Source organism: Gopherus flavomarginatus, chromosome 2, assembly GCF_025201925.1.
Source record: "Gopherus flavomarginatus isolate rGopFla2 chromosome 2, rGopFla2.mat.asm, whole genome shotgun sequence".
NCBI classification, from domain to species: Eukaryota; Metazoa; Chordata; order Testudines; family Testudinidae; genus Gopherus; species Gopherus flavomarginatus.
In genome coordinates, this window is record NC_066618.1 from 213,253,152 (window position 1) to 213,280,370 (window position 27,219).

Here is a 27,219-nt window from a genome sequence, read left to right on the forward strand (position 1 = left end):
CCCTAAAATATGTCACAATACTGTTTCCAATCCTGGTGTTAGAATGAGTTAGGGTTTTACTACACAGGAAAGCTATTCCAAATAGGCTGGGGTGTGACTGAAAGTGCATATGTTCTTATGTTCTGAATAGCTATTGCTCACTTAATCTGTGTTTGGACACTCTTATCCCTATTAAGACTGTGGCTAGAGAGAGAAACCGGCTAAAGCTTTTCAAATACAGATACCTTTATTACTTCTCATTTCTGTTACAGCAGTGTCTGAAAGCCCCATTGTGCTAGATGCTACAAACACAGAGGAAGACAATCACTGCCCTGAGGAGCTTACAGTCTGGAGTTCTGAAAGTCGATCTGCACGTGTGAACTGTGAGCACTGCCACTGCCTTTGCTGTCAACCTATTTTGATTCAAGGTAATAACAGGAGCTATGCCCAGACTATTCATAATATACAAAACTACTAAAGCAAATTATCCTGAATCTGTCTGCTCTCTTTTTTCCTCCAATAAAGAAATAACCCACTTCAGGAGTTCAAACCACTCTTGACTAAAGAATGCAGGATAATGTCTCTTTCTTTGCTTTTAATGTCTATCTCATGCTGCTATTATTATATAGCTAGAGTAACTCTGCACACTGTAGGATACTATATAAGACTGCCCTGTGCAAAGTACTGTACAGGGCCTCCATCTATTTAAAAAATATCTCATGGTTTCTGAGTGACTACATACAAAATGCCAGGGCAGAAAAGCACTGAAAACAGCAAGACTGTAGAAGTATTGTTCAAAGAGCTTTGTAATCTTAAGCAATTTAATTTTCTATACTGAAAGTTAATTATTTAAATAAGTGACAGACCAATTTGATGCCTTCAATGAAATAAGTGACTGTGCATCATTAAGAAGCACCGATATTGCAAATACCTTCATACACTGTTGGTTTATTTTCCAGAGAGGAAAATATGCAGTATATTGAAATATTTTTATAGGATCTCTCTTTGGTTCTATTTAAGTTCTGGTATCACCCTCATCCGCTTAGTATCTGGGAAAGAAAACTTGAAATAAATCCAAGAATTATTTAAGTATGCAGATAGCTAGAATAGCCTTCTTGTGTCAGCTATATGTCTAACAAACAAATGTAAGAGAATCACTGAGTACAAATCTCAAGTTCCACACAGAGACAAATGGGCAAACTGTGTAGGAATGTCAATAAATACACTATTGACTAAAGGCTGGAACTCAGCCAGCTGACCATTTATTTTTTGGATAATAGATACTGTCTAGAATGGTGAAGGCAGGAATGAGAAGGAATTATACTGGCACTGTAAAGATAAATATGGGAAATGAACACAGAAGACTGAAGTGCCCCTTTGAGAGTAGTCCTTAAGCAGACCCTACTGCCTGAATAAGCATTGCAGGTTGGGGCTGTTAAGTTGGTTTCAGAGGAAGAAAAAATAATTTTGATAATGATGCACTCTCTCATGTGCCTTGAACTTTTCTAGTAGGTAATCTTAGTGCTTTTAAAGCCATCCATAGATGAAAAAAAAAATTCTTGCTAAGAATGAGCGTGAGTAAAATGAGGTATGGTGGGAGAAGAGGAGCATGTCCCATCCAGCTTTGCAAATTCAGCAAGGAATCTCTTTCCAGACATCATCGTACTAATAAAGATTGTCTAGGCCAAAATAGCCCCTCAGTTACTCTGTGCAACCCGTTACTCCTGTGTAATCCGATTGCCTTCAACCTGGTGATCTGTATGAGATTCTAACTTTGGTTAAAATTGTAATGGTGGGCTCTAAATCCAGTTTGCCTCTGCACGCCACACAGTAAAAACTCAGTTTATAAACTAGCAGTTTTGTCCTTTAGCAGAGGTATGGTTTGCCTATGGCTGCCTTCTTATAACAGGAACAGCACTGTGGGTTTCTGCCATGCAGACAGGACCGTGTAATCAGTTTTCTAAGTCCTCCTTCAGTTCTAGTTGTAGTAGAACATCCCAGAATGCATGTGCTGCTGTGTACAAGTCTTCTGGGCATCCTGGGCTTGGGAGAGGTACCATGAGCTAGCTGGCCACGTTTTCCCAGAGAATATTGATACAAACCTAATTATGCATGGACAACTGAGAAGGCAGAAAACTAAACTGTTACCTGTAGCTGGTTGTGGTTACTATGTCCAATCAATAATAAAAAAAACCCCAACAAGTTGTAACATGGAAAAGACCTAAGAGGGATAGACAATGGTTCTGGTAGCTAAAGAGGACATCAATACTAACTTTATTTGTAATGGTTGTGTTAGCCATTATGGAAAAATACATCTTAGGATTCTTGCTACTGCTCTTGTGTAAACAATAGAATACTGGCACTCTTCCTTAAATTTTTTTTTTTTTTTAAACTGTAGTGCCAGGGAGATACTTGTTAGTTACAGCACAATGTAACAATAGCATTTCTCTACCTCACAACCTAAATTAGGATAAGACCAGCAGAAGGAAACAATACAAAAGAGTATTAATTGAAGGTTATACAATTCAATCTCTTTTCCGTGTCATTTAGAAAAATGTTTTTACTACAAGTCAGTTTTAGCTTTTTTACACAAAACTGATTTTCTGAAGCTCGTCATTTAGGTACACCTTTCTGGGGTTGCGAAGGTGAATGAGGACCATGGTAGGAGTCTGTGCAGATATCACTTCAGAGAAGCACAGTGAGGGTTAACAAGCAGTGTTTGTGCAAATATCTCATTGTAGCTTTTTGGCAAGAGTTTCAAATGTCATGTTGACCTACAGCTACTGGGGGAGAAGACTCATGGTTGCAGGTGTCTTTATGGCCATGAGTTAACTATAAAGTTTGCAGCTGTCCACCACTCACTCAGACTTGCCAGCCCTGTTGAAGCTTTGTGGATCCCTCTCCTTTATGGCTACTTTGCATGATATGCCTGCCTTCTGGCTACTGATTACAACTACTGTCCTTCTGCCTGGGAATCCTGGCCAGGTTTTATTTCTGGGCAACTCAAAACTGCTGAATACAACTTCAGGGCAACAGTGATGGAAGAACTCAGCAGAGTTCAAGTCACACCACACCCCTCCCAGCCTGAAGTGTAAGGGACAAAACCAGCGGCATGAGGCTATGTCTAAACCGTGTAGCATTGGCAGCAGCAAACTTCTAGGGTAGATGCAGTACATGGGGAAAGTTTTTCTTTTGCTGTAGGAACCCCACGGTCCTGAACGTTAGCTATGGTAACAGACGCCCTCTTCTGTTCACATTGCTGTTCCTACAGCAGGGGCGGGGGGGGAGGGCGAGGGGGATGGCAGCATAGCTATGTACCTAGGGCATGTGGTGTTTTCACACCCCTGACTTACATAGCCATGACAGTGTACGTTTGAAGTGTAGACCAGGCTTTAGACAAGGTCTCCTACATAGCAATACAATACTATTGAATACCATGAATACTAGCTCACTGGATTGGCCCGCAGAAGTTCATTTTATAAATCTCTCCAGCACCTATTATCAGAGCAGATAAGTGCTAGAGACACCTGGAACATTTCAGGTTATGTATTATGGAGCAGTTAGGGGAAATTGTATAAAGGCACAAGTGTGCCATTTAGTGGGGTAGACCAGATTGGGGTGAGGGGTTGGGTTCAGTCCCCAGGGAGAGACCCAGGGCAGTGCAGCAGAGTAAGCCTACAGTGCACTCACTCTACAGCAGTGGGTACTATTTCATGGGGTGATCCTCATTCCCCCCTCCAGCCTGTTGGCTCTCACCACAGCATGCACACAGGGCCTCCCTCACCCTGTCCTGGGAGCTGCCAAATAGCTTGCTCCAACCTGGAGTGGGATGCAGAAGGGCCCAGGTCAGGGCTCACCCTAATGAAATCACAGCCATAAAAGTATCATGGACAAAAATCACACTATCCAGGACACAAATGCTATGACAAACCTGTAGCCCTAAAGATAAATAGCTTTAATTACATCAAATATTTAAGAATTATGGAACATAGGAACTGCCATCCTGTATTATATCTGTTGTTCCTCTAGTCCAGTAAGCGGTCTCAGACAGAGAACAGTATCAGATGCTCCAAAGGAAGATGTAAGAAATCTCACAGTAGGCAGCTGAGAGATAGCGTATTCCCACCTGGTGTAGGTCTTGTCCTTACTAGTCAGAGATTAACCATATCTATAGAATGCTTCAAGATTTTAAATCAGAGTAGATAAATAAGGAAAGATTTTCAAAGGTTTTTAGGCCCCCTAAATCTGCACATGAGCACCTAGTGAGATTTTCAAAAGTGTTAAGCTTAAAAAAAAACAAAACACTATGCACCCTAAAGATCTTTCAGAAATCTGGTCCTTAGCAAACATAAATGGATACACACACTGCATAACAGCGTACAAGTGAACTGTGTCATAAGAACATAAAAACGGCCATACTGGGTCAGACCAAAGGTCCATCCAGCCCACTATCCTGTCTATCGACAGTGGCCAATGCCAGGTACTCCAGAGAGAGTGAACCTAACGGGTAATGATCAAGTGATCTCTCTCCTGCCATCCATCTCCACCCTCTGACAAATAGAGGCTAGGGACACCATTCCTTACCCATCCTGGCTAATAGCCATTAATGGACTTAACCTCCATGAATTTATCCAGTTCTCTCTTAAACGCTGATATAGTCCTATCCTTCACAACCTCCTCAGGCAAGGAGTTCCACAAGTTGACTGTGTGAAGAACTACTTCCTTTTGTTTTAAACCTGCTGCCTATTAATTTCATTTGGTGGCCCCTAGCTCTTATATTTTAGGAAGTAAATAACTTTTCCTTATCTACTTTCTCTACATCACTCATGATTGTATATACCTCTATCATATCCCCCCCTTAGTCTCCTCTTTTCCAAGCAGAAGAGTCCCAGCCTCTTTAATCTCTCCTCATATGGGACTCTCTTCAAACCCCTAATCATTTTAGTTGCCCTTCTCTGAACCTTTTCTAGTGCCAGTATATCTTTTTTGAGATGAGGAGACTACATCGGTATGCAGTATTCAAGATGTGGGCGCACCATCAATTTATACAAGGGCAATAATATATCCTCTGTTTTATTCTGTCCCCTTTTTAATGATTCCTAACATACTGGTTTTGTTCGTTTTTTTTTTTGACTGCCTTTGCACACTGCGTGGACGTCTTCAGAGAACTAGTCATGATAACTCCAAGATCTTTCTCCTGACTCATTGTAGCTAAATTTGCTCCCATCATATTGTATGTATAGTTGGGATTATTTCTTCCCATGTGCATTACTTTACATTTCTCCACATTAAATTTCATTTGCCATTTTGTTGCCCAATCACTTAGGCCTGGTCTATAGTACGCGTTTAAACAGATTTTAGCAGCGTTAAACGGATTTAACGCTGTACCTGTTCACACTACGAGGCCCTTTATATAGATATAAAGGGCTCTTTAAATCGGTTTCTGTACTCCTCCCTGACGAGAGTAGCGGCGCTAAAATCGGTATTACCATAGCGGATTAGGGTTAGTGTGGCCGCAAATCGACGGTATTGGCCTCCGGGCGGTATCCCACAGTGCACCACTGTGACCGCTCTGGACAGTAATCTCAATTCGGATGCAGTGGCCAGGTAAACAGGAAAAGCCCCGCGAACTTTTGAATTACATTTCCTGTTTGCCCAGCGTGGAGCTCTGATCAGCACGGGTGGCAATGCAGTCCAAAATCCAAAAAGAGCTCCAGCATGGACCGTACAGCAGATACTAGAGCTGATCGCTGTATGGGGAAACAAATCTGTTCTATCAAAGCTCTGTTGTAGAAGACGAAATGCCAAAGCGTTTGAAAAAAAAATCTACAGGCTACACAGTGCTGCGTGACAAGCGTAACGGGAAGCCAGAGACTCAAATGGACACTCATGGAGGGAGGGAGGGGGTACTGAGGACTCCAGCTATCCCACAGTCCCCAGCAGTCTCCGAAAAGTATTTGCATTCTTGGCTGAGCTCCCAATGTCTGTAGGTTCAAACACATTGGCCGGGGTGGTTCAGGGAATAGCTCGTCAATGTACCTCCTCCCCCCACCACATGAAAGAAAGGGGAAAAAAATAGTTTGACTTTTTTTAATGTCATCCTATGTCTACTGAATGCTGCTGGTAGACGCGATGCTGCGGCAGTAAAGAGCAGTATCCGCTCCTCTTCCCTCCCTGGTGGCAGACGGTACATGCTTGATAACTGCTGAATACCCCTGGCTGGCCTCAGGGGCGCCTGGGTAAAAATAGGAATGATTCCTGGTCATTCCCAGTAGAGGGGACAGAATGGCTGGTAACTGTCTTCATCATAGCCACTGAGGGCTGAGCTCCATCAGCCCCCTCCCTTTCCTGTGTAAAGAAAAGATTCTGTCCTGCCTGGACTATCATAGCAGCGGCATGCTGGGCTCCTCTCCCCCGCACTCCTTAATGTCCTGCCTGGACTGTCATAGCACAGGGAGGCTGCCTCCTCCTATCTCACTAACAAGTCACTGTTTCTTATTCCTGCATTCTTTATAACAACTTCATGACACAAATGGGGGGGACCCTGCACTGTAGCCCAGGAAGGTTGAGGGAGGAGGGAAGCAACAGGTGGGGTTGTTGCAGGGGCACCCCCCGTGAATGGCATGTAGCTCATCATTTCTGCGGGATCTCACAGGGAGCACCTGTGCTCTCTGATACACTGCTTCTCTAGTACATTTGCCCCATATTCTAGGCAGGCCTGACTATTTTTAGAAACCATAAAGGAGGCATGGACTCAGGGAGTCATTCCCAGTTTTGCTTTTGCGCCCCTGGCCAATGTCAGCCAGGGGCACCCCTGATAGCAGCAGACAGCACAGAAGGACAGATAACTGTCATCTCATTGCCAAATTACACTGGCAGCAGATGGTACAGAACAACTGGTAACCGTCTCTGCTATCATGCAAACACAAATGAATGCTGCTGTGTAGCGCTGGAGTATCGCCTCTGTCCACGGCATTCAGTACACATATCGTGACTGTAAAAAAAAAAAAAAAAGCTGAACGGGCTCCATGGTTGCCATGCTATGGCGTCTGCCAGGGCAATCCAGGGAAAAAGGGCGTGAAATGATTGTCTGCCATTGCTTTCCTGGAGGAAGGAATGACTGACTACATTTACCCAGAACCACCGGCGACAATGATTTTTGCCCTATCAGCCACTGGCCTCTCAACCCAGAATTCTAAGGGGCGGGGGAGACTATGGGAACTATGGGATAGCTACAGAATAGCTACCCACAGTGCATCGCTCCAGAAAAATTGATGCTAGCCTCGGACCATGGACGCACACCGCCAAATTAATGTGCTTAGTGTGGCCGCGTGCACTCGACTTTATACAATCTGTTTTATAAAACCGGTTTATGTAAAATTGGAATTATCCTGTAGTGTAGACGTACCTTTAGTTTTGTGAGATCTTTTTGAAGTTCGTCACAGTCTGCTTTGGTCTTAACTATCTTGAGCAGTTTAGTATCATTTGCAAACTTTGCCACCTCACTGTTTACCCCTTTCTCCAGATCGTTTATGAATAAGTTGAATAGGATTGGTCCTAGGACTGACCCTTGGGGAACACCACTAGTTACCCCTCTCCATTCTGAGAATTTACCATTTATTTCTACCCTTTGTTCCCTGTCTTTTAACCAGTTCTCAATCCATGAAAGGACCTTCCCTTTTATTCCATGACAACTTAATTTACGCAAGATCCTTTGGTGAGGGACCTTTTCAAAAGCTTTCTGGAAATCCAAGTATACTATGTCCACTGGATCGCCCTTGTTCACATGTTTGTTGACCCCTTCAAAGAACTAATAGATTAGTAAGACACGATTTCCCTTTAGAGAAAACATGTTGACTTTTGCCCAACAATTTATGTTCTTCTATGCATCTTACAATTTTATTCTTTACTATTGTTTCAACTAATTTGCCCGGTACTGACGATAGACTTACTGGTCTGTAATTGCTGGGATCACCTCTAGAGCCCTTTTTAAATATTGGCGTTACATTAGCAAACTTCCAGTCACTGGGTACCGAAGCCGATTTAAAGGACAGGTTACAAACCTTAGTTAATAGTTCCGCAACTTCATATTTGAGTTCTTTCAGAACTCTTGGGTGAATGCCATCTGGTCCCAGTGACTTGTTAATGTTGAGTTTATCAATTAATTCCAAAACCTCCTCTAGTGACACTTCAATCTGTGACAGTTGCTCAGTTTTGTCACCTACAAAAGCTGGCTCAGTGTTGGGAATCTCCCTAAGATCCTCAGCTGTGAAGACTGAAACAAAGAATCCATTTAGTTTCTCCACAATGACTTCATCGTCTTTAAGTGCTCTTTTTGTATCTCCATTATCCAGGGGCTCCACTGGTTGTTTAGCAGGCTTCCTGCTTCTGATGTACTTAAAAACATTTCGTTATTACCTTTTGAGTTTTTGGCTAGCTGTTCTTCAAACTCCTCTTTGGCTTTTCTTATTACATTTTTACACTTAATTTGGCAATGTTTATGCTCCTTTCTCCTCACTAGGATTTGACTTCCACTTTTTAAAAGATGCCTTTTTTATCTCTCTCTGCTTCTTTTACATGGTTGTTAAGCCACGGTGGCTCTTTTTTAGTTCTTTTACTGTGTTTCTTAATTTGGGGCATACATTTAAGTTGTGCCTCTGTTATGGTATCTTTAAAAAGCGTCCATGCAGCTTGCAGGGATTTCACTTTAGTCACTGTACCTTTTAATTTCTGTTTAACTAATCCCCTCATTTTTGCATAGTTCTCCTTTTTGAAATTAAATGCCAGTGTGTCATTACTTTAAGTAACATAGCATTGGCCTGCTAAACCCAGGATTGAGAATTCAATCCTTGAGCGGGCCATTTAGAGATCTGGGGCAAAAATCTGACTGGGGATTAGTCCTACTTTGAGCAGGGGGTTGGACTAGATGACCTCCTGAGGTCCCTTCCAGCCCTGACATTCTGTGATTCTATTAACACTTTCTTCTCCCCTAAAGACTAAACTTAGAGTGAACTTTCAGTACATGGCAAGAAATCCTGATATTAGTTCTGCTGTAATTGGAAATCCCTTGGGGCAGAGACCATATCTTTCTCTATGTGTTGTCCAGCACCAGTACCCTTACATTACTTGAGGTAATGATTATATTGTACAGCTAAGTTAGTACTAGGAATGGTAGTGCCACCTAGTGATAGTTTTAAATGTTGTTCAAAGTCAAAAATAATACTTGTTTTAAATGAAAATGAGGGTGCTAAAACATTTAAACTGTAGAGGGTATGTAGTACAAACTTTCTGTAAGGAATCAGATGGTAAGATTCAGATTCCACACCACCATTAAAACAGCCAAATTCCACAGATTTTTATGAAAGAATTAAACCTGGATTTTATATTCTTTCCATTTTCTCCTTATTTTCTAGGCTTCCTTCTGTGCATTAGTATGTGTCTCATTCACTGCTTCCGTTAGCCTTTTTCTATTACTTCACTTTCTTCGAGACATTATGTTGCAGGTTTTTTCCTACCTTTATTTCTCCTGTCCCATCTCCCCTCCTGCCTGCTGGAGCAGGAGCAGCTGTCCTGCATTATTTCCATATACAGGTGATAATATTTTTTTTTCAAAAGGATAACCAACCAAATGACCATGCAGCGGTCAAACTCCAAAAGAAGGGCAGAGCTCTGGGACATTTCACTGGCTATTGAAATTACATTAAAAAGTCAGTGAGGAGTTTTTCATCCTGCTAGAATGTACTCAAAACAGCATTTATTTCCTAATACAATAAAACATTCAACATTATTTCTTCACAGGCTTATCTAATTGTTCATATAATGGGATTAATAAATGAAACCATCAAGAAAAATGTTGGCTGGGTCAATGATGCTACAGACAACTTCTCATGTGAAATCACTAATTGTTATATGAATTTCATGCATGTGAGATTCATTCATATTTTGGTTTAATTTTTTCTTTACACTAGGAATGAAAAATCCCCACACCTAGGTCATGATCATGCTGCCTAGACATCTTTAAAATCACAAGTGCCCACTGTAGTTTGAGACATTATCCTTCTGTTGCAGCTCTGCTGGTGCTATCAATTACCATGAGTGAGAGGGAGTGTTAGTGTAGTATCTAACCCTAGTCTAGTTGAACTAGACCTGCTAGTAAAAAAAACAAAACAAAACACACACACACACCCCCCACAGCAGCCAGTCTACATCAGTGGCCATACTTGAATCCTACACACAGGCTAGAATCAGCTGGGGGTATATGTCAAAAACCCCTCAAAGACAAGACCTTTAAATATAGCACTTTCCACCAGAGTAAGTTCACAACGTTCTAGCATCAGAGGGGTAGCCGTGTTAGTCTGTATCCACAAAAACACGAGGAATCTGGTAGCACCTTAAAGACTAACAGATTTATTTGGGCATAAGCTTCCGTGGGGGGGAGGGGGAAGGGGAGGCGGCAGCACAAAACCCTCACTTCAGATGCATCTCCATTTTACCCACAAAAGCTTATGCCCAAATAAATCTGTTAAGTCTTTAAGGTGCCACCAGACTCCCTGTTAACATTCTAGCACTGTGCCTTTTTTGGTGAACACTGGACAGCAGTTGCACTATAAACTAGTCAACTTTCAAACCAGTAGAAAGTTTAAGAGATGCTTCCTATATGAAACATCAACAGAACCAATAACTCTTAAGACTACTCACTGTAGGCAGTTTCTCTACTACTCCATCTCAATATACTAACGTATCAAATGCAAACTAACACCAAGCTCAAAATGAGTTCATTTGCATCATAAATTTTCACTGAGCTTTGAAATCTAAGACAGTTCAGTTAGAATGCCACAAACTTACCTCTAAACAAAACTAGTTATGGATCTTCTCCCAAAATTCAGTTCACAGCAGCAACCTTTCTAGAACCAGCAAAACAGTCTCAGCCAATGTCAACTGGTCAGTTCCGTAACCTCACTTCCAAAAGTATAACCAATAACTGTAAAAACAAGTGGAAATGTGGTAAATAAAGCAGGGCCTCCATTCTCATAGCTATCCTAGACAGTAAAACTGAACCTCAAGAAATCTCAAAGAGATGGGTGGGGATATTTTATTGAATCTGCTATTACTGTTATGCATATTACAACAAAAAGAGATGTACACAAGTTATTTTTAGTGTATGTTGCAAAATTCATACCTAGACCTTCCCTCAAAAGTTGAGAAGTGTTCAGTTCAGTAGTTTGGTCCAGTCAGACAGGGCAGCACTATGCATCGTCGATTCAGATACTGAATTTCCCCCACACTCGGAGGGATCCAGTTGCAAGGCTTCCCCTAAGGGCATCCCTCCTAATTTTAAGGTACAAAGCTCATGAGCAAAAGTTATGTTTGCTAGGAAGCTACTATATTAAAGAGCACTTGGTTTGTCCTAATATAGTAACATTGGAATGCTACAATCCAACCTTCTACACAAAAACCAGGCTGTAGCGACAAACTAAAGCCAACAAGCAGCTAAATCCCAAGGCAACACAGTCTAATACACAAGTTGTGACCGCTAAGTGTGCAGAATAATGGATAAAATGATGATATATGCCCTACGCTGTGGCACAAGAATGAACAAAAACATTAGCACCAAGGTATACCAATTATTTAAGTTGTTTTGGATAAAAAAAATTGTTATAAACACTCCCCCCACCCACACACTTTTTTTTAAATAAAGAAAAAGATGAAAGAATCAAGTTTACCAGAACTGTCTACTGAAATTATAGGAACTTTTAATAGAATCTTTGTGGGTAGAAAATTTACCCTTCAAACTTAAAATTTACAGAACGCCTAGGATCAAACACAAAGCTATGAATAAATCCAATCCCATGTCATATTTTTCCATAATTTTGCCTTTTATTTTTTTTTAAAGTCTCCCAACTGGCAAGTGGGCAGAAGCTCTTTTTCCAATATAAACTTTCATTCTGAAAGCAAATGTATATGTTCCCAGTTGCCCCAAAGAGGCAGAAATAACACTGTAAAAGCAGAGAGAGAAACATTAGTTAAGTTCACACTTTCTGTCCATCCCCAAAGCCAAAAGACAATTTTGAGAGAGGATGACAAGAAGAGAGGAAAAGGAGAAAACATTTTTCATCATCAACTAAAAAGAAACCTAGTACCACCATAGGTCTGAGATTTGCCAGAAGGCTCACTCCTGCAGACGTTGTAAGGAGCATGAAACAGGTGTTCTGGTCACATCTAGCCAAAATCTTCCATTTACATATTTTCCCGTTGGAAAAGCCTAGCATATTCTACAAAAAGCTAAAGTTACCAGATTAAATACTGTACAGTTAACACTGGGCACAACTCCAGGATTTTTTCATAACGCCAAGCAAATTGACTTCCAAGATTGGAACCATTCCTTTGCTCTGAACCAGAGTTTTAAATAAAGGAGGTTCCTCACCATGTTACACAAAATGTAATATCACTGCCCAACTTAAGTGCAAGAATGGTAACGCCTAAATGAAGACTTGTACGTTACAAGTTGTAAACCCACTGCTTAGCATTTTAATTCTGAACTAAAATGTCAAAAGTGGATATAACTGTCAACTTGGGAAAATGCTTCCATCTATTGTTAGAAAAGCCTCTTTACAAGAAAAGGTTTAATGAGGTATTTTATTTATATAACAATCTTTATTTCAAAATGATATTTATTATAAAAATGTAAAAATCCAGAAATAGGTCTTTTTCCCTTGGCCTTCACATTCATTGATCTTTATCCCCAAATCCTTTTCACTACAATAAAATCCCCCATTTCCAGTCTGATTACAGAGGTGCAAGTGTGCCATAATGGTCTGAAATCCATAAATTCATGGAAAGGCAAAAGCTGTGAAGCTAAACTGCATGCAACAGGTTCTACCAGCAAACAAAAAAACCCTGAGAAATAAACATGAATGAAAACAAGAAGTTATATGCAAGTGTCTGCAGTTTTGTTCAATCATCTTTGTCTTTTGCTCCGTGTTTAAGGATGCGTGTGAATTCAATGTAATTGAAATTGCCCTTTTTGTCAATTGGTGCCTCTCTGTACAGCTCATCTACTTCTTCATCTGTAAACCTGTCTCCCATTGTTGTCAGCAACTCTCTCAGATAATCTTCTTGAATGACCCCTAGAATGCAATATATACAAGGAATCAGGATAGAGAATATTTTGTACTTCCTCAAATGCAAAGATGTGTCAACAATAGGATAAACAGTCATGCCAACAGCAACAGATATGTATCTGCCTTTTATAGCATACAATAAATGTGTACTTGCCCCAAGAGACCAGAATGGCTCTTCATGACACGATTAAAAACTTCCATAAACTAATCTTCTCAAATTCCAGAGAAGCAGTTGCTTTGATACAATTTACAAGGATTCATGAAAAGAGGGACTGTTTTACAAAGATATAGTACATGGAAATACAGGCACTTGAAACCGATTTTTAAAATGGAAGAACACCAAGACGTTGCTAACTGAGGCAGGAATAAATAAGGTCACTGTTGCTTTACTGTGCAATTTGCATTTTTTAAGGGATTGTATTCTTCTTAACTTTACCTTACAGCAGATGCACAAATACACCCAGTAGTTTCCTCTAATGACTAAATAGCAGCAGTTTGGCTTTTTCATTGCTGTCAAGTTCTGTTGCTAAAGGGGGTTTCATTTGGATACAGAAAGTATGTGGCACAAGTCCAGGAGGAGGGTTTATAACTGAGGAGACCTGCAGACAGCCTGAGCAAGTTAAATCAGGAGGCAGGAAATATTGCTATGAGGAACTGGAAGAAGGGAAATGGGCCAGAGAAGGAGATAACTGAAGCTACTTATCTTATGATAAATTGAGATTAGCAGAACACAAGGAAATTATTAATACAGAGATAAAATGACTAAGATGACTTGGATACTAAAAATCAAGTTAGGTTAACTTATCAATGGATATTACTAGAGCCATTGGTTGCAAATAATCCCAGAGACGTTTAGAAAGTACAAAAAAGTGGAGGGTGGGGAAAAAAATGGCAGAAGCAGCTGAATGCAGAGGATGGGCCACATCCTGATGTCAAGATAAGAGACCTACATTGCCTCAAATGCAAGGATAAGTTACTGAGCTCTAGCTGGAAACAAACCAGTCAAACAAATTAGCTGACAGACTGCTACAAGAAGGACTATTAGACTGTGCAAGACAGCTGTACACCACAATGATTAAGGAGTAAACAACCAGCATGTGAAGAAACAGGTTCTGCAGAGAACGATGCTTTAGAAAGGGACTAGAGAACCTCAGTGAGCAGAGATCAGAGAAGACCGGAGGACAGAAAGCCAGACAAGCAGAATGGACCAAAAGCAACCAGTGAGTGATGGACATGTCTTTGTATGGTGTCGCAATGTTAAAGAGTTTAAACCAATATTCTACATTAAAAAAACAGCAGGAGAGAAGCTTTCAATTATCCACATCCAAATTAACAGGGCCAGATGCTCACAGGATGGGATCATAGCACTTCACAGACCTGGAACAACAACCGAAGGAGATGACTACACAGATTAGCATCCCAGAACTGGTAGAATATTTAGAGGTAAATGAGTGACAGGAGACGGCATAGGGATTATTGGTCATAAGAGTGCAGGACTTTTTGGTGGTGGGGTTCATCTACATGGAACTGAATTCTTCCATCTGAATAGTTTTGTAACAGATTAAAGCTCTGAACAGTGCTACCAAACTAGGAAAAGTTTGCAAAGGTAATGAGATTCAACAGGATACTGACAGAATACCACAAAGTAGCCTCACTAAGGCAGATGGAATAAAAGAATAAAACCAACTAATTTAGAATTGATCTTGGGGCACACTATCAGAGACAAAGCAGATATTGGGGGAACTAAGAATACAGGAACAAACTTTACCAGTACAATTAGATTGGTTCCTGGTGCTATTTGGAGAGATATGGAGTAGTAGTACATACAACTACAGTATAGAAGGATATGACATGTTTTGCAGAAGAAGAGAGAAAAACAAATGGGGAAGATGATGTGCTATATCAAGTCAGCCTGGGTCACAACTGCATTACTCTAGTTTCACACCATTAAAAACTCCATTCCTTTGTATACTTTCTTGGCATTATTCATCACACAGAGTTACATGAATGTAGAACTGAGGTAACAGTAGTTAGTCAACCCAGAATATATACATATGCATGCAGATGGAGACAACTGATAAATGCTGAAAATTGTTCAAGGTAACTATAAGTTTCTTAATAACACATTGTTCAAAGTACAGACCTCAGGAAATAAAACAAGTCAAAGGCAACAACATAATGGTCAAAAATGTATGAACTGATATTATAGAGAACATTTATGTTTATTAGTCAATGAAGACAAAAAGGGCACAACTATCAGGAGGAAAGATGTGTTAAATGTCAAGAAAAATAAAGTATACAATTAGGCAATGGAGCAAGATGCTAAAGGAGATTGTGGAATCAATTCAAGACGGGACTAAGGGTATGTCTACGTCTACAATTTTGCAGCGCTGGTTGTTACAGCTGTATTAGTACAGCTGTATAGGGCCAGCGCTGCAGAGTGGCCATACTTACAGCAACCAGCGCTGCAAGTGGTGTTAGATGTGGCCACACTGCAGCGCTGTTGGGCGGCTTGCAGGGGGGTTCGGGGAATGCGAGAGCAAACCGCGGGGAAGGAGACCTGCTTGCAGGGGGGTTCGGGGAACGCGAGAGCACACCGCGGGGAAGCAGGTCTCCTTCCCCGCGGTGTGCTCTCGCGTTCCCCGAACCCCCCCGCAAGCAGGTCTCCTTCCCCGCGGTTTGCTCTCGCATTCCCCGAACCCCCCCCGTAAGCAGGTCTCCTTCCCCGCGGTTTGCAGGGGGGTTCGGGGAACACCGGAGCAAACCACGGGGAAGGAGACCTGCTTGCGGGGGGGGGAGGGGGGTTCGGGGAACGCGAGAGCACACCGCGGGGAAGGAGACCTGCTTGCGGGGGGGGGAGGGGGGTTCGGGGAACGCGAGAGCACACCGCGGGGAAGGAGACCTGCTTGTGGGGGGGTTCGGGGAACGCAAGAGCAAACCGCGAGGAAGGAGACCTGCTTATGGGGGGGTTCGGGGAACGCAAGAGCACACCGCGGGGAAGGATACCTGCTTGATTACCAGAGAGGCTTCCTCAAGTATGCTGGGATACCTGCTTATTCCATGGAGGTCAAGAAAAACGCTGGTGAGTGTCTACACCTGATGACCAGCGCTGGATCCTCTACACCCGAGGTTCGACCGGGTGTACGGCCAGCGCTGCAAACAGGGAGTTGCAGCGCTGGTAATGCCCTGCAGATGTGTACACCTCCTAAGTTGCAGCGCTGTAACCCCCTCACCAGCGCTGCAACTTTGTGGTGTAGACAAGGCCTAAAACTGATCTATCAGGGATGTTTTACAGATAATGAAGTCAACCTTGTCAGTAGGTGGGAGGGGGGCTGAACCAGAGGCACCTTTCAAGCCAATCGATGATTAAAGAAAGAAAGAAAGAAAGAAAGAAAGAAGTATTGTTAATGTCTATCTGTTCTTATTGATATGCTCTCTTTTTTGACATACAGACTAAACTGTGGGTATAGTGAATAAGAAAGACTACCTGTGGAGAGAAAATAATTCCTCTACGAACAGACTTCCTCTTTTAGAAGAAGATTGAGACATTTCCTCAGGGAGGGAGAAAGTCAATTAACATCTGAAAAGACCTTACCAAAGAAGGGCTGTTTACCTAAGCTCCAGCAGGAAGGGGATATCCCTTGAAAAGGCAAAAAGTGCTAAAAATATAGGTTCAAAATAGCTGTTTGAAATTGGACAATACACTTTGATAGGCTCAGATGGCATATCCACAGATGAGATTAAAAATGCTACAGGAGACAATTGTGAGATAAGGTCATGTGTAATGACACCTGTGGTATGAAACTGATGTAATTTCAAAACAAGCTAAAAGGCTTGACCCCAGTTTCCACAGGGCTTATAGGACTATATTTGCCAAGTATAGTGAATACTCTGGAATTCACCCCTTTCTACTGGATTGTGCTCCAGAATCTCAACTGTCATTAAAAAAAATAAAAGTTTCTAGACTTGCAGTTTCAAAGATAACTTTGAACCATGAAAAGACTGCAAACCAATGCAATATCTGCCTGAATCAGCAGAAATCTTGAAACAGTAGCTGACAGGTGTGACCTCTTCATTTCTTTCAACCTGGGCCCCATGGATTTGTGATTCTGCGACAATGGAAATGACCTTTTTCCAAGACACCAGGGAATTCACAGTCAGGGTGATGTAGTCAGAGTGCCAAACCAGGAAAAGTGGCATTTTGTGTGGACTTAAGGAGGGGACAATGTGGTTGGCATCAAGACTAGATAAGAGGAGATTACAGTAGTTAAGATGCAACAGGTCCTGAACAAGAGCCTTGGATACTGCGTGGATGTATGGGTCTGGAGAGCGGGCCACGTCAATTACCTTCAAACTAAAGGCCTCCCATCTCAGTTACATTTTAAAAGCCACAGAAATTGACATTTGCCCACCTAGCCTTCTACTTCGGTGAATTCCTCCTCAGGCTGTTACATCTCACGCTCCATTTTGGGGAGTTTGCATATTGCCTAGTTACATGTTCTTCCTTGAAGTCCCACCGTAGGCGACAAATACTGGTATGCAAATACTCACACAGAAATAGACAAGAGGACAATCTTCATCTTCACTCCAAGTTTGATATATCAGTTTCTTATAATTTGATAGGACATGAAAGTTAGGACAACTGTCCCTGTGCCATACCACATTTTATCAAGATGAGCCCGTTAGCAAAACAGATCCTCACCTATGTATCAAATTTAGATTATATTGTTAGGCTTGAACAATACTAGAAAAACCAGAAATCCCAAGAGAGGTGTTTCATCCACTTACCTGTTGCCTCTTCATCAAAACAAGCAAAAGCATTTCGGATTACATCTTCTGGATCTGTGCCATTTAACTTTTCACCAAACATTGTAAGGAACATAGTGAAGTTAATGGGGCCTGGAGCCTCATTCATCATGGCATCTAGGTACGCATCAGTGGGATCCTTTCCTACAAGTAAATAAGTCACTTCTTAAAATTGAAGAGCACTGTTATACATTTAGAAGTTACTCATCTTTCACAACACAGTTCTCACATATTGAAGTTTTAACAAATTCAAACTACTGGACTTATCCGAGACAACTGTTAACCAGAAAGTAACAATTTTGTAACTGGAGAACATTACCAAGGGAAGCGAGCATATCATGCAGGTCTTCTTTGTCAATGAACCCATCTCTGTTCTGATCAATCATGTTAAAGGCCTCTTTGAATTCTTGAATCTGTGACTGATCAAACATTGCAAACACATTGGAGGTTGCACGCTGAGGACGCTTCTTGGCAGTCTTTGTCTTTGCCCTTTTGCTAGACATGTTGATTATTGGATTCTGGAGGGGGAAGTAAATACATTCACTGAAATACAAACTTAGAACTTACATAACAGCTGTAATGACGATTTACAGTTAAAGTTTACTGCTAGCAGATGAAATAAGGTTTACCATTCCCCTACTCCCCAACTCATCATCAGAACCCCTTTTCTTCCTCAGGAAAGAGGGGAGAGAAAGAAGAGAAAAATACAAGAAAACAAATGAAACAAAAAAGTAATTAAAAGACTTCAGTTTGAAAATTAAAAAATATCATGCTTGCTTTTTATGAGAGGAGTCAACATTTTGGAGTTTTTTTGTTTAAGTTGTACAGTCTGGAAATGATGTGCTAAGACATTTAAGCGGTTTACCAATGCCATATAATCATTCACAAGTCACTATCACATCAATATGTTCACAACACAAACCCAGCCTTAACTCTGTTCTCTTGTTTTGTTCTGAAATAAAATATGCCGTAGAATGTATCCTATCAAAGTTTATTAAATGTAGAATGACAGTTTTGAAGGAATATATTTCCAAGGTGCATCAGTTATAATGAAGCTCTATGGCTTCTAATATGATGGAAGGTTGGTGGAATAGAAGAATATATTTACAAATTAAAATAATTGGTTTGATGTTAAAAACCTGTTTTAGAGTAACTAGAGCTTGTAAATTCTGAAAACTTTAAGGGCAAAGTTGAAGTCAAATAAGCATGGTAAGTAAAGGTGGGTGAGATTAAGGATAAAAAGGAATTGGCTGGATCCATTAACTGATAGGTTCCAGATCTAACATTTGGAAACTTTTTTGAAGCTGCATTATTATTGAAAAGCACATTTTTGGGAAGGAGGGGTAAGTGTAAACTGAATTCCACTGAAACACTTTCAAGCTTAAGCGTAACCATTTTTGTTTAGAATTTTCCATTCCACGCATGGCCTTAAGATGTGTTCCAAAATTTAACTGGGGTACTACATAGATCTGCAGAAAGGAAGCTCTGCTCCTACAGACCTTGAGGCCCATCAAAGTGAGGGCTTGTCTACACTAGCACTTTTGAGCGCTGCAACTTTCTCGCTCAGGGGCGTGAGATGGTTTTTTTAACAGCACTAGGAGAGCTCTGCCGTGACTTCACAAGCCACATTAAAGCGCTGCCGTGGCTTGTCGGTGTAGACTAGCCTCCAGGCTCTGCTCCTAAATACTTGACCAAGTCCACAGGAGGACAGCTTGCATGGGAAGGAAGATTATATCTGCACTGGAAATGTAGATAGTTAGCGGAGAGAAAACTCATCCGCATGAAAACTTTAGAGGACCTAAGTTTTGCACCTGTTAAGTGTTGACTTGGATAGGAGTTGCCTCCTTTTCCTCTCCCCTATTATTTTACCAGACCTCCAGCCAGCAAGGCCCCACAAGTTATATTCTTGCTAATGTATCTTTGAATAGCATGACTGCTTTTGTTTAAAAATTATTCTTTTAAAACTTGTGGTCATTCTAATACACAAGATGTGCCTGTCATTAAAAGTGAACATTTAAATAATATATAAACCACTCATCTATGAACTAGGAGAAAAGTCCTCTTTAGAGCACGTTTACTAATCTCCCAAAACCAAATGTTCAAAACAGTACTCTATGTCTTCACAACAGAGTTGAGTCAAGTGATTAACATCCCTGAGAAGCCAGGTTAGCTTCATTAGCCCAAATGTGAGTAGCCTTCCTGCAAAGCCTTATCCGAATTACTTTGTTCTCAGCAGTGCTGCACTCCCACATGTTCAGACAACTTCTGGAGGCAATTCCATGTTTTTGGGGCTGCACTAAGCTGAAGTGATCTATGATTGTTTCCTAATGAATTGTGGAAGAATTTGTCTATCCTTCTGGGCATGCCGGGGACAGAATTCTGGCAAGGCATTTTGGGAAGGCACTGGAGGACTATCATCACTCAAGTGGTTTAGTCAGTGTCCTCATAGTAAGGTATGCAAGTTACCAGCTGGAGTGAATGCAGCTAGCTCAGGCTGAAAGCACCAAAAAACCCCCGAAGACTATAGCTTTTTCTGCTTGTGCATGGGAGGGGAATTATGGTAAACTATTAATTAAGAGCCAGGTTAATTATGCAGTGAAGATATAGCCTAAATGAACTTCACCCTAAGCTGCCGGATGCTCATTGCTTAAAAAGAAAAACAGATCACTTATTTAGAAGCCCAAATACAGTCAGGGGCAGCTCTAGGTATTTTGCAGCCCGAAGCATAGCAGGCAGGCTGCCTTCAGCGGCTTGCCTGCAAGAGGTCCCCGGTCCCGCGGATTCAGCAGCACACCTGCAGGAGGTCCGCCGAAGCCACGGGATCAGCCGACCCTCTGCAGCCATGCCACCAAAGGCAACCTGCCTGCTGCCTTCGCGGCAGCTGGCAGAGCGCCCACCATGCTTGCAGCCCCAGGCATGCGCTTGGCATGCTGGTGCCTGGAGCCGCCCCTGAATACAGTAACTCCTCACTTAACATTGTAGTTATGTTCCTGAAAAATGCAACTTTAAGCAAAACAGCGTTAAGCGAATCCAATTTCCCCATAAGAATTAATGTAAATGCGGGGGTTTAGGTTCCAGGGAAATTTTTTTTCAATACACACACACTAAGTTTTAAACAAACAATTTAATATTGGTACACAGTGATGATGATTGTGAAGCTTGGTTGAGGTGGAGGAGTCAGAGAGTGGGATATTTCCTTTACTGCTAAATGATGAACTAGCAATTGGCTGAACCCTCAAGGGTTAACTCTCTCTCTACACAAGGCAGCAGGAATGGAGGGAGATATGCCCATTTCCCTTAAGTACACTGCCTTGTTAATTAGATCAGCTTGCTGATAGGCAGCTGCTGCAAGCTCCCTCCATCTTGAGTCCTGGCCTGTCCCCCCTGCTCTATGGAAGATGGGGTAAGTGGGGTGCAAGAGCAGGGGGATAGCCTGACATTAGCTCCTGTCTTCCTTCCCCCCTCCCCCCACGCAGCAAGCAGGCATCTCAGGGAGCAGCTCCAAGGCAGAGGGTGGGAGCAGCACATGGCAGTGGGGGAAGGGACATAGCTGAACTGCAGGCAGCTGCTGCACAGGGAACTTAGGGGAGCGGGGAGTTAGTGGGGGCTGCTGGCCCTCCCTCATTCCAAGCCCCCACCAGCTAGCTGCAACGGGCTGCTCTTCCTGCAAGCAGTAGACAAAGCAGACGACTGCCAAACGACCTTAGAAGGGAGCATTACACAACTTTAAACGAGCATGTTCCCTAACTGATCAGCAACGTGACAATGTTAACCAGGATGACTTTAAGTGAGGAGTTACTGTGTTTTGCCCTAATTTCTGAAGACTACAGTTATATCTGCAACCTGGTTCTTTGATATAACTGCAACACCTCACTACATTCTAAGTGAAACTGTAAATGGAAAAAATTAAACCCAAGGTTAACAAGGAAGTCGCTATATCATGGATTTAAAGTTTACAAGTTTTCCCACCTGTGTGGCAAACTGAGGAGCTTTCCTCAGAGTTTGACGATTTCCCACTAATTAGGGGCTATTCCTAACATGAAAGATTGCACAAAAAGGCACAAGGAGAAGCAGTTAAATAGTAAGCCTCTGGGGCTGCACCCGTTTCTTCTTCCCCATCATGTACGGTTGGCTTGGATTTTCACATGGCTCTATAAAACCCAGAGGCTCTCAAGACAGCTAGGTCCATGTGCTTGCACAGTCTGAATGAGGAGTGGTCTGTGGTCTGCGGTCTGCATTTTACTCACTAACTGAGACTAGGTGGAACAAACAGAGCACTGATCAGCAGTCTGCCTCTTAAAATGCTCAGCAGCTCAACTCCACAGTTCCACAGCAAATAGTAGTTTGTGGTGCTATATGAATACGTTACTCAAGTTTAAAAACAGTCAGACTAAAAAATAACACTCAGTTTGGTCGCTGTATTTTCATCAATAAAGTGTCACCCTCAACTCTTTAATAAAAAGGACAGTTCCATTTGGGAAGCAGGTCAAAGTATGCCAATGTCCCACTAATTGGAAAGAACATAAGGGACAGAATATGGGGCACTTACATGGCTCTTATCTCTGAGTAATCTCACCCTGTGGTACAACTTCCTAATGCTTGAATTATCTTCTTCCGAAGTCAGCGCTTCAGTTCAATTACTAGACCCACCACTTTGAATGGGACACTTGTTTTTCCTTTCCTTGTCTTACCTCTCCTATTTTCTGCTCTTTTATTCCATTAGTTCCCTTCCATCACTGCTCTCTCACTCTTGTCAGACCACGTGCCCTACAGCTGCGCTGCACTGATGACTGTAACCAATTCCTGGGTATGTAGATACAATTTATACACCGTTTTCGGATCCTTCCGGACTAAAAAATGCTACCTAACCGAGGCGCAGTGCGAGCGATTGCCGAGCTCAGCATCACCCCTGCTGGGGTGGGGTGGCTCCCAGGCCCTGCCATGGCTTTCTGCAGCCGTTTCCTACCAGTCCCTTTCCCCACACGCACAGACCGGGGCTCCCAGGCCCCGGGCGCTGCCCGGCTCAGACCCGTCTCTCCGCACAGACACAAACGAGGCTACAAGCGGCTTCCCTCCGCCCCCTCCCGGCGGTGTCACGGCTGGAGGGGCAACTGGCCGGGATGGAGTCGGCCCCAGCTCCGGGCTGTCCGGGCCCCCAGGGCGTGGGCGGTCAGGCCGGGTTCGCCTGGGATCTTAGCGCAGGGCCCCGCGTCAGTCGGCGCAGCAGCGCGAGCCAGGGCCTGATCCCCAGGCGCAGGGACCCTGGTGTCTCCCCTGGGCGAGGCGAGGCGGGGTCCGGTCCTGCCCTGCCCGGGGGTGCGGCGCGGAGACCGGCCCTGCGCTGCCCTCCGCTCCCGGGCGGGGCCCGCCAGAGCCTTGGGGAAGGGGCCCCTCGCCTCCCCCCGCCCAGGCCAGGCCCAGCGCTGTCACCGGGCTCGGCTCGGCTCCCCGGCCCCCGCGGCGCGGCCTCACCTGGCGGCTGCGGTAGAGACTCAGGTCCAGTCGGAACTGGCAGGAACCAGCAGTGCTGCGAGCTGCCCCAATACTTCCGGAGAGCGCGGTCCCGGAGCGAACCATCGCCCGGCCAGCGGGGGAGGGACGGGGGAAACAGGGGCTAAACCATCAACGCGGAGAGGGGGTGGCGCCGCACACTGTGGGGAGAGGAGCGCGGCTGCTCCGCAGTAACTGTGCTGCTCACGACCCGGCAGAGATGGTTCGCGCCGTAACCCCCCCTCCCTCGCCGCTGTGATAGTGCAGTCTGGTGAGCTCACTGCGTTCCATGGGGCGGGACTAGCGAGGACTTGTACACAGGTAACCCCGCCCTGTAGCACACTCGCGCACAACTCGTATAGTTAGCGCAGGAAAGGGGCGGGGCGGGGCGGGGCGGTGCTGCCCTTTCCTGACAGGTGCGGTAGCGGCCTCACGGGGGCGATCGAGGGTTCCCCGCTTGCTCTGGCGCCCCCTGCAGTTGGGGAGCGGGTGTTATTCCAATCTCGCCTGTTTAAAACTCAGAATCATAGAAATGTAAACCCAGAAGGGGACTCGATAAAATCATCTAGTCCGTCCCCTGCACTGGGGCTGGATTAAGTATTAAGATTACTCCTGAGAGGTGTTTGTCTAACCTGTTCTTAAAAACCTCCAGTGACAGAGGTTCGACAACTTGCCCCTAGGTAATTTGTTCCAGTTAGGAAGTTTTTTCCTAATATCTAATGTAAATCTCCCTTGCTGCAATTTAAGCCCATAATATTCTTGTCCTGTTCTCAGTGGTTAAGGAGAACAATTTATCACACTCCTCTTTATAGCAACCTTTTACATGCATGAAGGCTGTTTTGAGTCAGCCTTCCCTGCCAAATCAGGAGACTGGCTTAAAATCATGAGGTTGTTTTTTTTTTAATAAAGGGAATGGTGGGGGTCTGTTGTTTGCCCATGTGGAGCCCATGAGCTGCAGTCAGGTCACATTTTCAAACTCAGCTCTCTAACTGTGAGGGCAGCAACTGATTCTGTAAGTAAAGTAGTGGAGCCGTTTGGCTACCCAGGAACACACCTACTAGAGTTGGCCGCATGAGGGCTGGGTTGGCTCTCACATGGGGTAGTTTCCAACCCTGTAGCTTCCCCATTCACCTCAGAGGCCTTGGTGACACCAGGGCAGACCCTGAACACAGCCAGGCCTTACAGGCTATACTGGGGGCTGACCACAGAACCCTACTACTCTTCAGCCACCCTGGGGTGCAGCATGCCACAGCTGCCTTGCTATGCTAGGGGCTTGCACCAGTGCCCTTCCTAGGGTTGCCAACTTTCTATCTGCAGAAAACTGAACACTCTTGCCTTTTGCCTTGGCCCTTCCCTGAGGCCCCACTCCCACTCGCTCCATACCTCCATCGCTTGCTCTCCCCCACCCTTGCTCACTCATTCATTTTCACTGGGTTGGGGCAAGGGGTTGGGGTGCAAGAGCAGGTGAGGGTTCTGGAGTGAGGCTGGAGATGGGGGCAGTTGGCGTCCAGGAGGGGGCTCCAGGCTGGAGGCTGGGGCCAAGGGGTTTGGAGTATGGGAGGGAGCTCCAGACTGAGGCAGAGGGTTAGCGTGTGGGAGGGGGTATGGGCTCTGGGCTGGGGGTGCAGGCTTCAGACTGGGGCCAGAAATGATGGGTTCAGGGTGCTGGAGGGGGCTCCGGGCTGGGGTATGGGAGGGAGTGAGGGCTCCAGCTGGGGCTGCAGGCTCTGTGGTGAGGCCGGGGATGAGGGTTTGAGGTGCAAGAGGGGGCTCAGGGCTGGGGCAGGGGGTTGGGATGTGGGAGGGATGCAGGCTACAGGAGGGAAATTTGGGTGTGGGAGGGGGATCAGGGCTGGGGTAAGAGGTTGGGGCATGAGAGGCAGTGCAGCGTACAGACTCCAGGTGGCTCTGACCTCAAGCAGTTCCCAGGAAGCTGCCAGTATCTCTCTCCGGCCCCTGGGTGGAGGCGTGGCCAAGTGGCTCTACACACTGTCCCCAGCCACAGGTGCCACCTCCGCAGCTCCCATTGGTTGCAGTTCCTGGCCAATGGGAGCTGTGGAGCCAGCAGGCTGGGCAGGGGCAGCGTGCAGAGCCCTTGTGGCCACCCCTATGCCTAGGAGCTGGAGGGAGACACTGGCAGCTTCCCAGGAGCCGCATAGAAGTAGGGCAGACAGGGAGCTTGCCATAGCCCCGCTATGGGCAGTCAACCAGACTTTTAACGACCCAGACTTTTAACGGAGTCACCAGGGTCCCTTTTTGACTGTGGGTTCCGGTCTAGATACTGGATGCCTGGGAACCCTACCTAGACTCGCTCTTAGCCGCACACTCTCCGCACAGCAGCTTGAGCCATGTGATTCACAGGGGCACAAGCTGTGACGTGCATGGCCAAACGACCACCCACCCGTGATACCAAATGAAAACCTTATAGAAAACGAAGGGAGCCAGATTTTAGTGGTTGGAAGCCAAAACTGAAGTTCAGCATGGTTTAAAATTGACCTGCAGAAGTGAAAAAGTGGGGCTATAACTTTTTTTTGGTTTTATGTTGTTTGAATAAAGGTTTCCTCCAAAAATTTATGTTTTTCTGCTTTTTTGTTTTATGTTAAAAATTCAGGTCTTATCTACCCTGTTTTTCCTGGCTGATGAGAGAACTAGCAGGTTTATGACATCACAGACACTAGAATAATGAAACCTCATTAGCTGAGAGGACAAGTGATTTTTATTATTATTAGGGTTTTTTGTTTGTTTGTTTTTGTTTGTTTGTTTTGTTGGTATGGAAGATAAGACCTCTTTGTTAAAGTCTTTGATAAAGAGTCAACCTTTCCTCCCATCCCTCAATTTAAGTGCTGATGAAGATCCCAGTTCACATCTCTGGGTCTCCCAACAGTGATCCCCAGCATAAACAAGATGATGTTCCTAATATTTCTAAAGTAAAAAATAAGCAGAAACCCCCTTACATCATAAAAGTAACTAACAAAAAAGGCACAAACTCATTTCCCCCCTCTGCAATCGCCTTTAAGGAGTCCATGATCCCATTAATGCAGCCCCTTGAAGAAGTGGTAGGACTGGTTCAAATGTAAGTACTCTCCTGAAGCTGAGGAATGAAATGTGTTCAGGGAAAGTTGTTAGTCTGGGATCCAAATGCTTCTGCATTTTTGGAATTTTTCTAATGTGCTCAAGGGCTGGATTAATTTACATTTTACATACTCAAGTGGCAGAGTGTTAGGAGTCTGAGTGTGAGGAAGTTGTAAATGGTTTACAATGTTGAAAATAGGAATAATAAAAAAATGAATTCTGAATTATTGTTATTTTAGAAAAATACATTACCAGTAACGTACCTTGTTATCATATCTCATTTCCTGCATCTTCTTTCATTTTCATCCGTTGCATCATTAAACTTTTCTCATGACTATATATGACAGCCTATTAAAGTGATAGCTGTAATGGCAGAAAAAGGAAGCCAGACTTAATTGTATGAATAAACAGGAGAAGATGATCCATGAGCGATTGATAAAGATTCTTTTAATAAATCAGTGTCTTGATATATAATACAATAACTCCTCACTTAAAGTCCTCCTGGTTTACGTTGTTTCTTGTCACATTGCTGATTAGAGAACATGCTTAAAGTTGTGTAATGCTCCCTTCTAAGGTCGTTTGGTAGCCACCTGCTTTGTCCATTGCTTGCAGGAAGAGCAGCCTGTTGCAGCTAGCTGGTGGGGGCTTGGAACCAGGGTTGACTGGCAGCTCCCCATCAGCTCCTCCCTTAAGTTCCCTGTGCAGAAGCTGCCCAGCAGACTATTAATTGCCAGCAATTCAGCTGTCCCTT

General features: G+C 43.8%; 2 protein-coding genes across 3 annotated transcripts in view; both read right to left on the bottom strand.

The window, feature by feature from the left end:
- TGIF1 (TGFB induced factor homeobox 1) overlaps positions 1 to 12,505 on the bottom strand; it is a 69,727-nt gene extending 57,222 nt beyond the window's left edge. The window contains exons 1-2 of the mRNA XM_050942184.1: positions 11,159 to 12,505; positions 10,825 to 10,960 (exon numbers count right to left, since the gene is read on the bottom strand). The gene's annotated coding sequence lies outside the window, so the exon portion shown is untranslated. The remainder of the gene's footprint in view (positions 1 to 10,824; positions 10,961 to 11,158) is intronic.
- A 96-nt stretch (positions 12,506 to 12,601) lies between these two features.
- On the bottom strand, positions 12,602 to 23,599 carry LOC127045733 (myosin regulatory light chain 12B-like). Of its 2 annotated transcripts, XM_050942200.1 has the most exons (5): positions 23,379 to 23,467; positions 22,598 to 22,709; positions 18,226 to 18,424; positions 17,889 to 18,050; positions 12,602 to 13,106 (listed from the first exon to the last, which is right to left on the bottom strand). In XM_050942200.1, exons 3-5 carry the CDS (start codon positions 18,407 to 18,409, stop codon positions 12,934 to 12,936), a joined length of 519 nt encoding a protein of 172 aa, XP_050798157.1. In that variant the 5' UTR covers positions 18,410 to 18,424; positions 22,598 to 22,709; positions 23,379 to 23,467; the 3' UTR covers positions 12,602 to 12,933. The 2 variants fall into 2 exon arrangements, with proteins under 2 accessions (XP_050798157.1, XP_050798156.1); XM_050942199.1 differs by lacking the exon at positions 22,598 to 22,709 and having other exon boundaries at positions 23,379 to 23,599.
- Positions 23,600 to 27,219: the final 3,620 nt, after the last annotated feature.

Excerpts from the sequence above, each read along its gene's own strand:
- LOC127045733 (XM_050942199.1), bottom strand. The coding sequence starts at position 23,483 with ATGGTTCGCTCCGGGACCGCGCTCTCCGGAAGTATTGGGGCAGCTCGC. Across the intron at positions 18,051-18,225 it reads TGATATGCTCGCTTCCCTTG|GAAAGGATCCCACTGATGCG; the intron begins GTAATGTTCTCC and ends ATTTACTTGTAG. Across the intron at positions 13,107-17,888 it reads TTTTGATGAAGAGGCAACAG|GGGTCATTCAAGAAGATTAT; the intron begins GTAAGTGGATGA and ends ATTGCATTCTAG.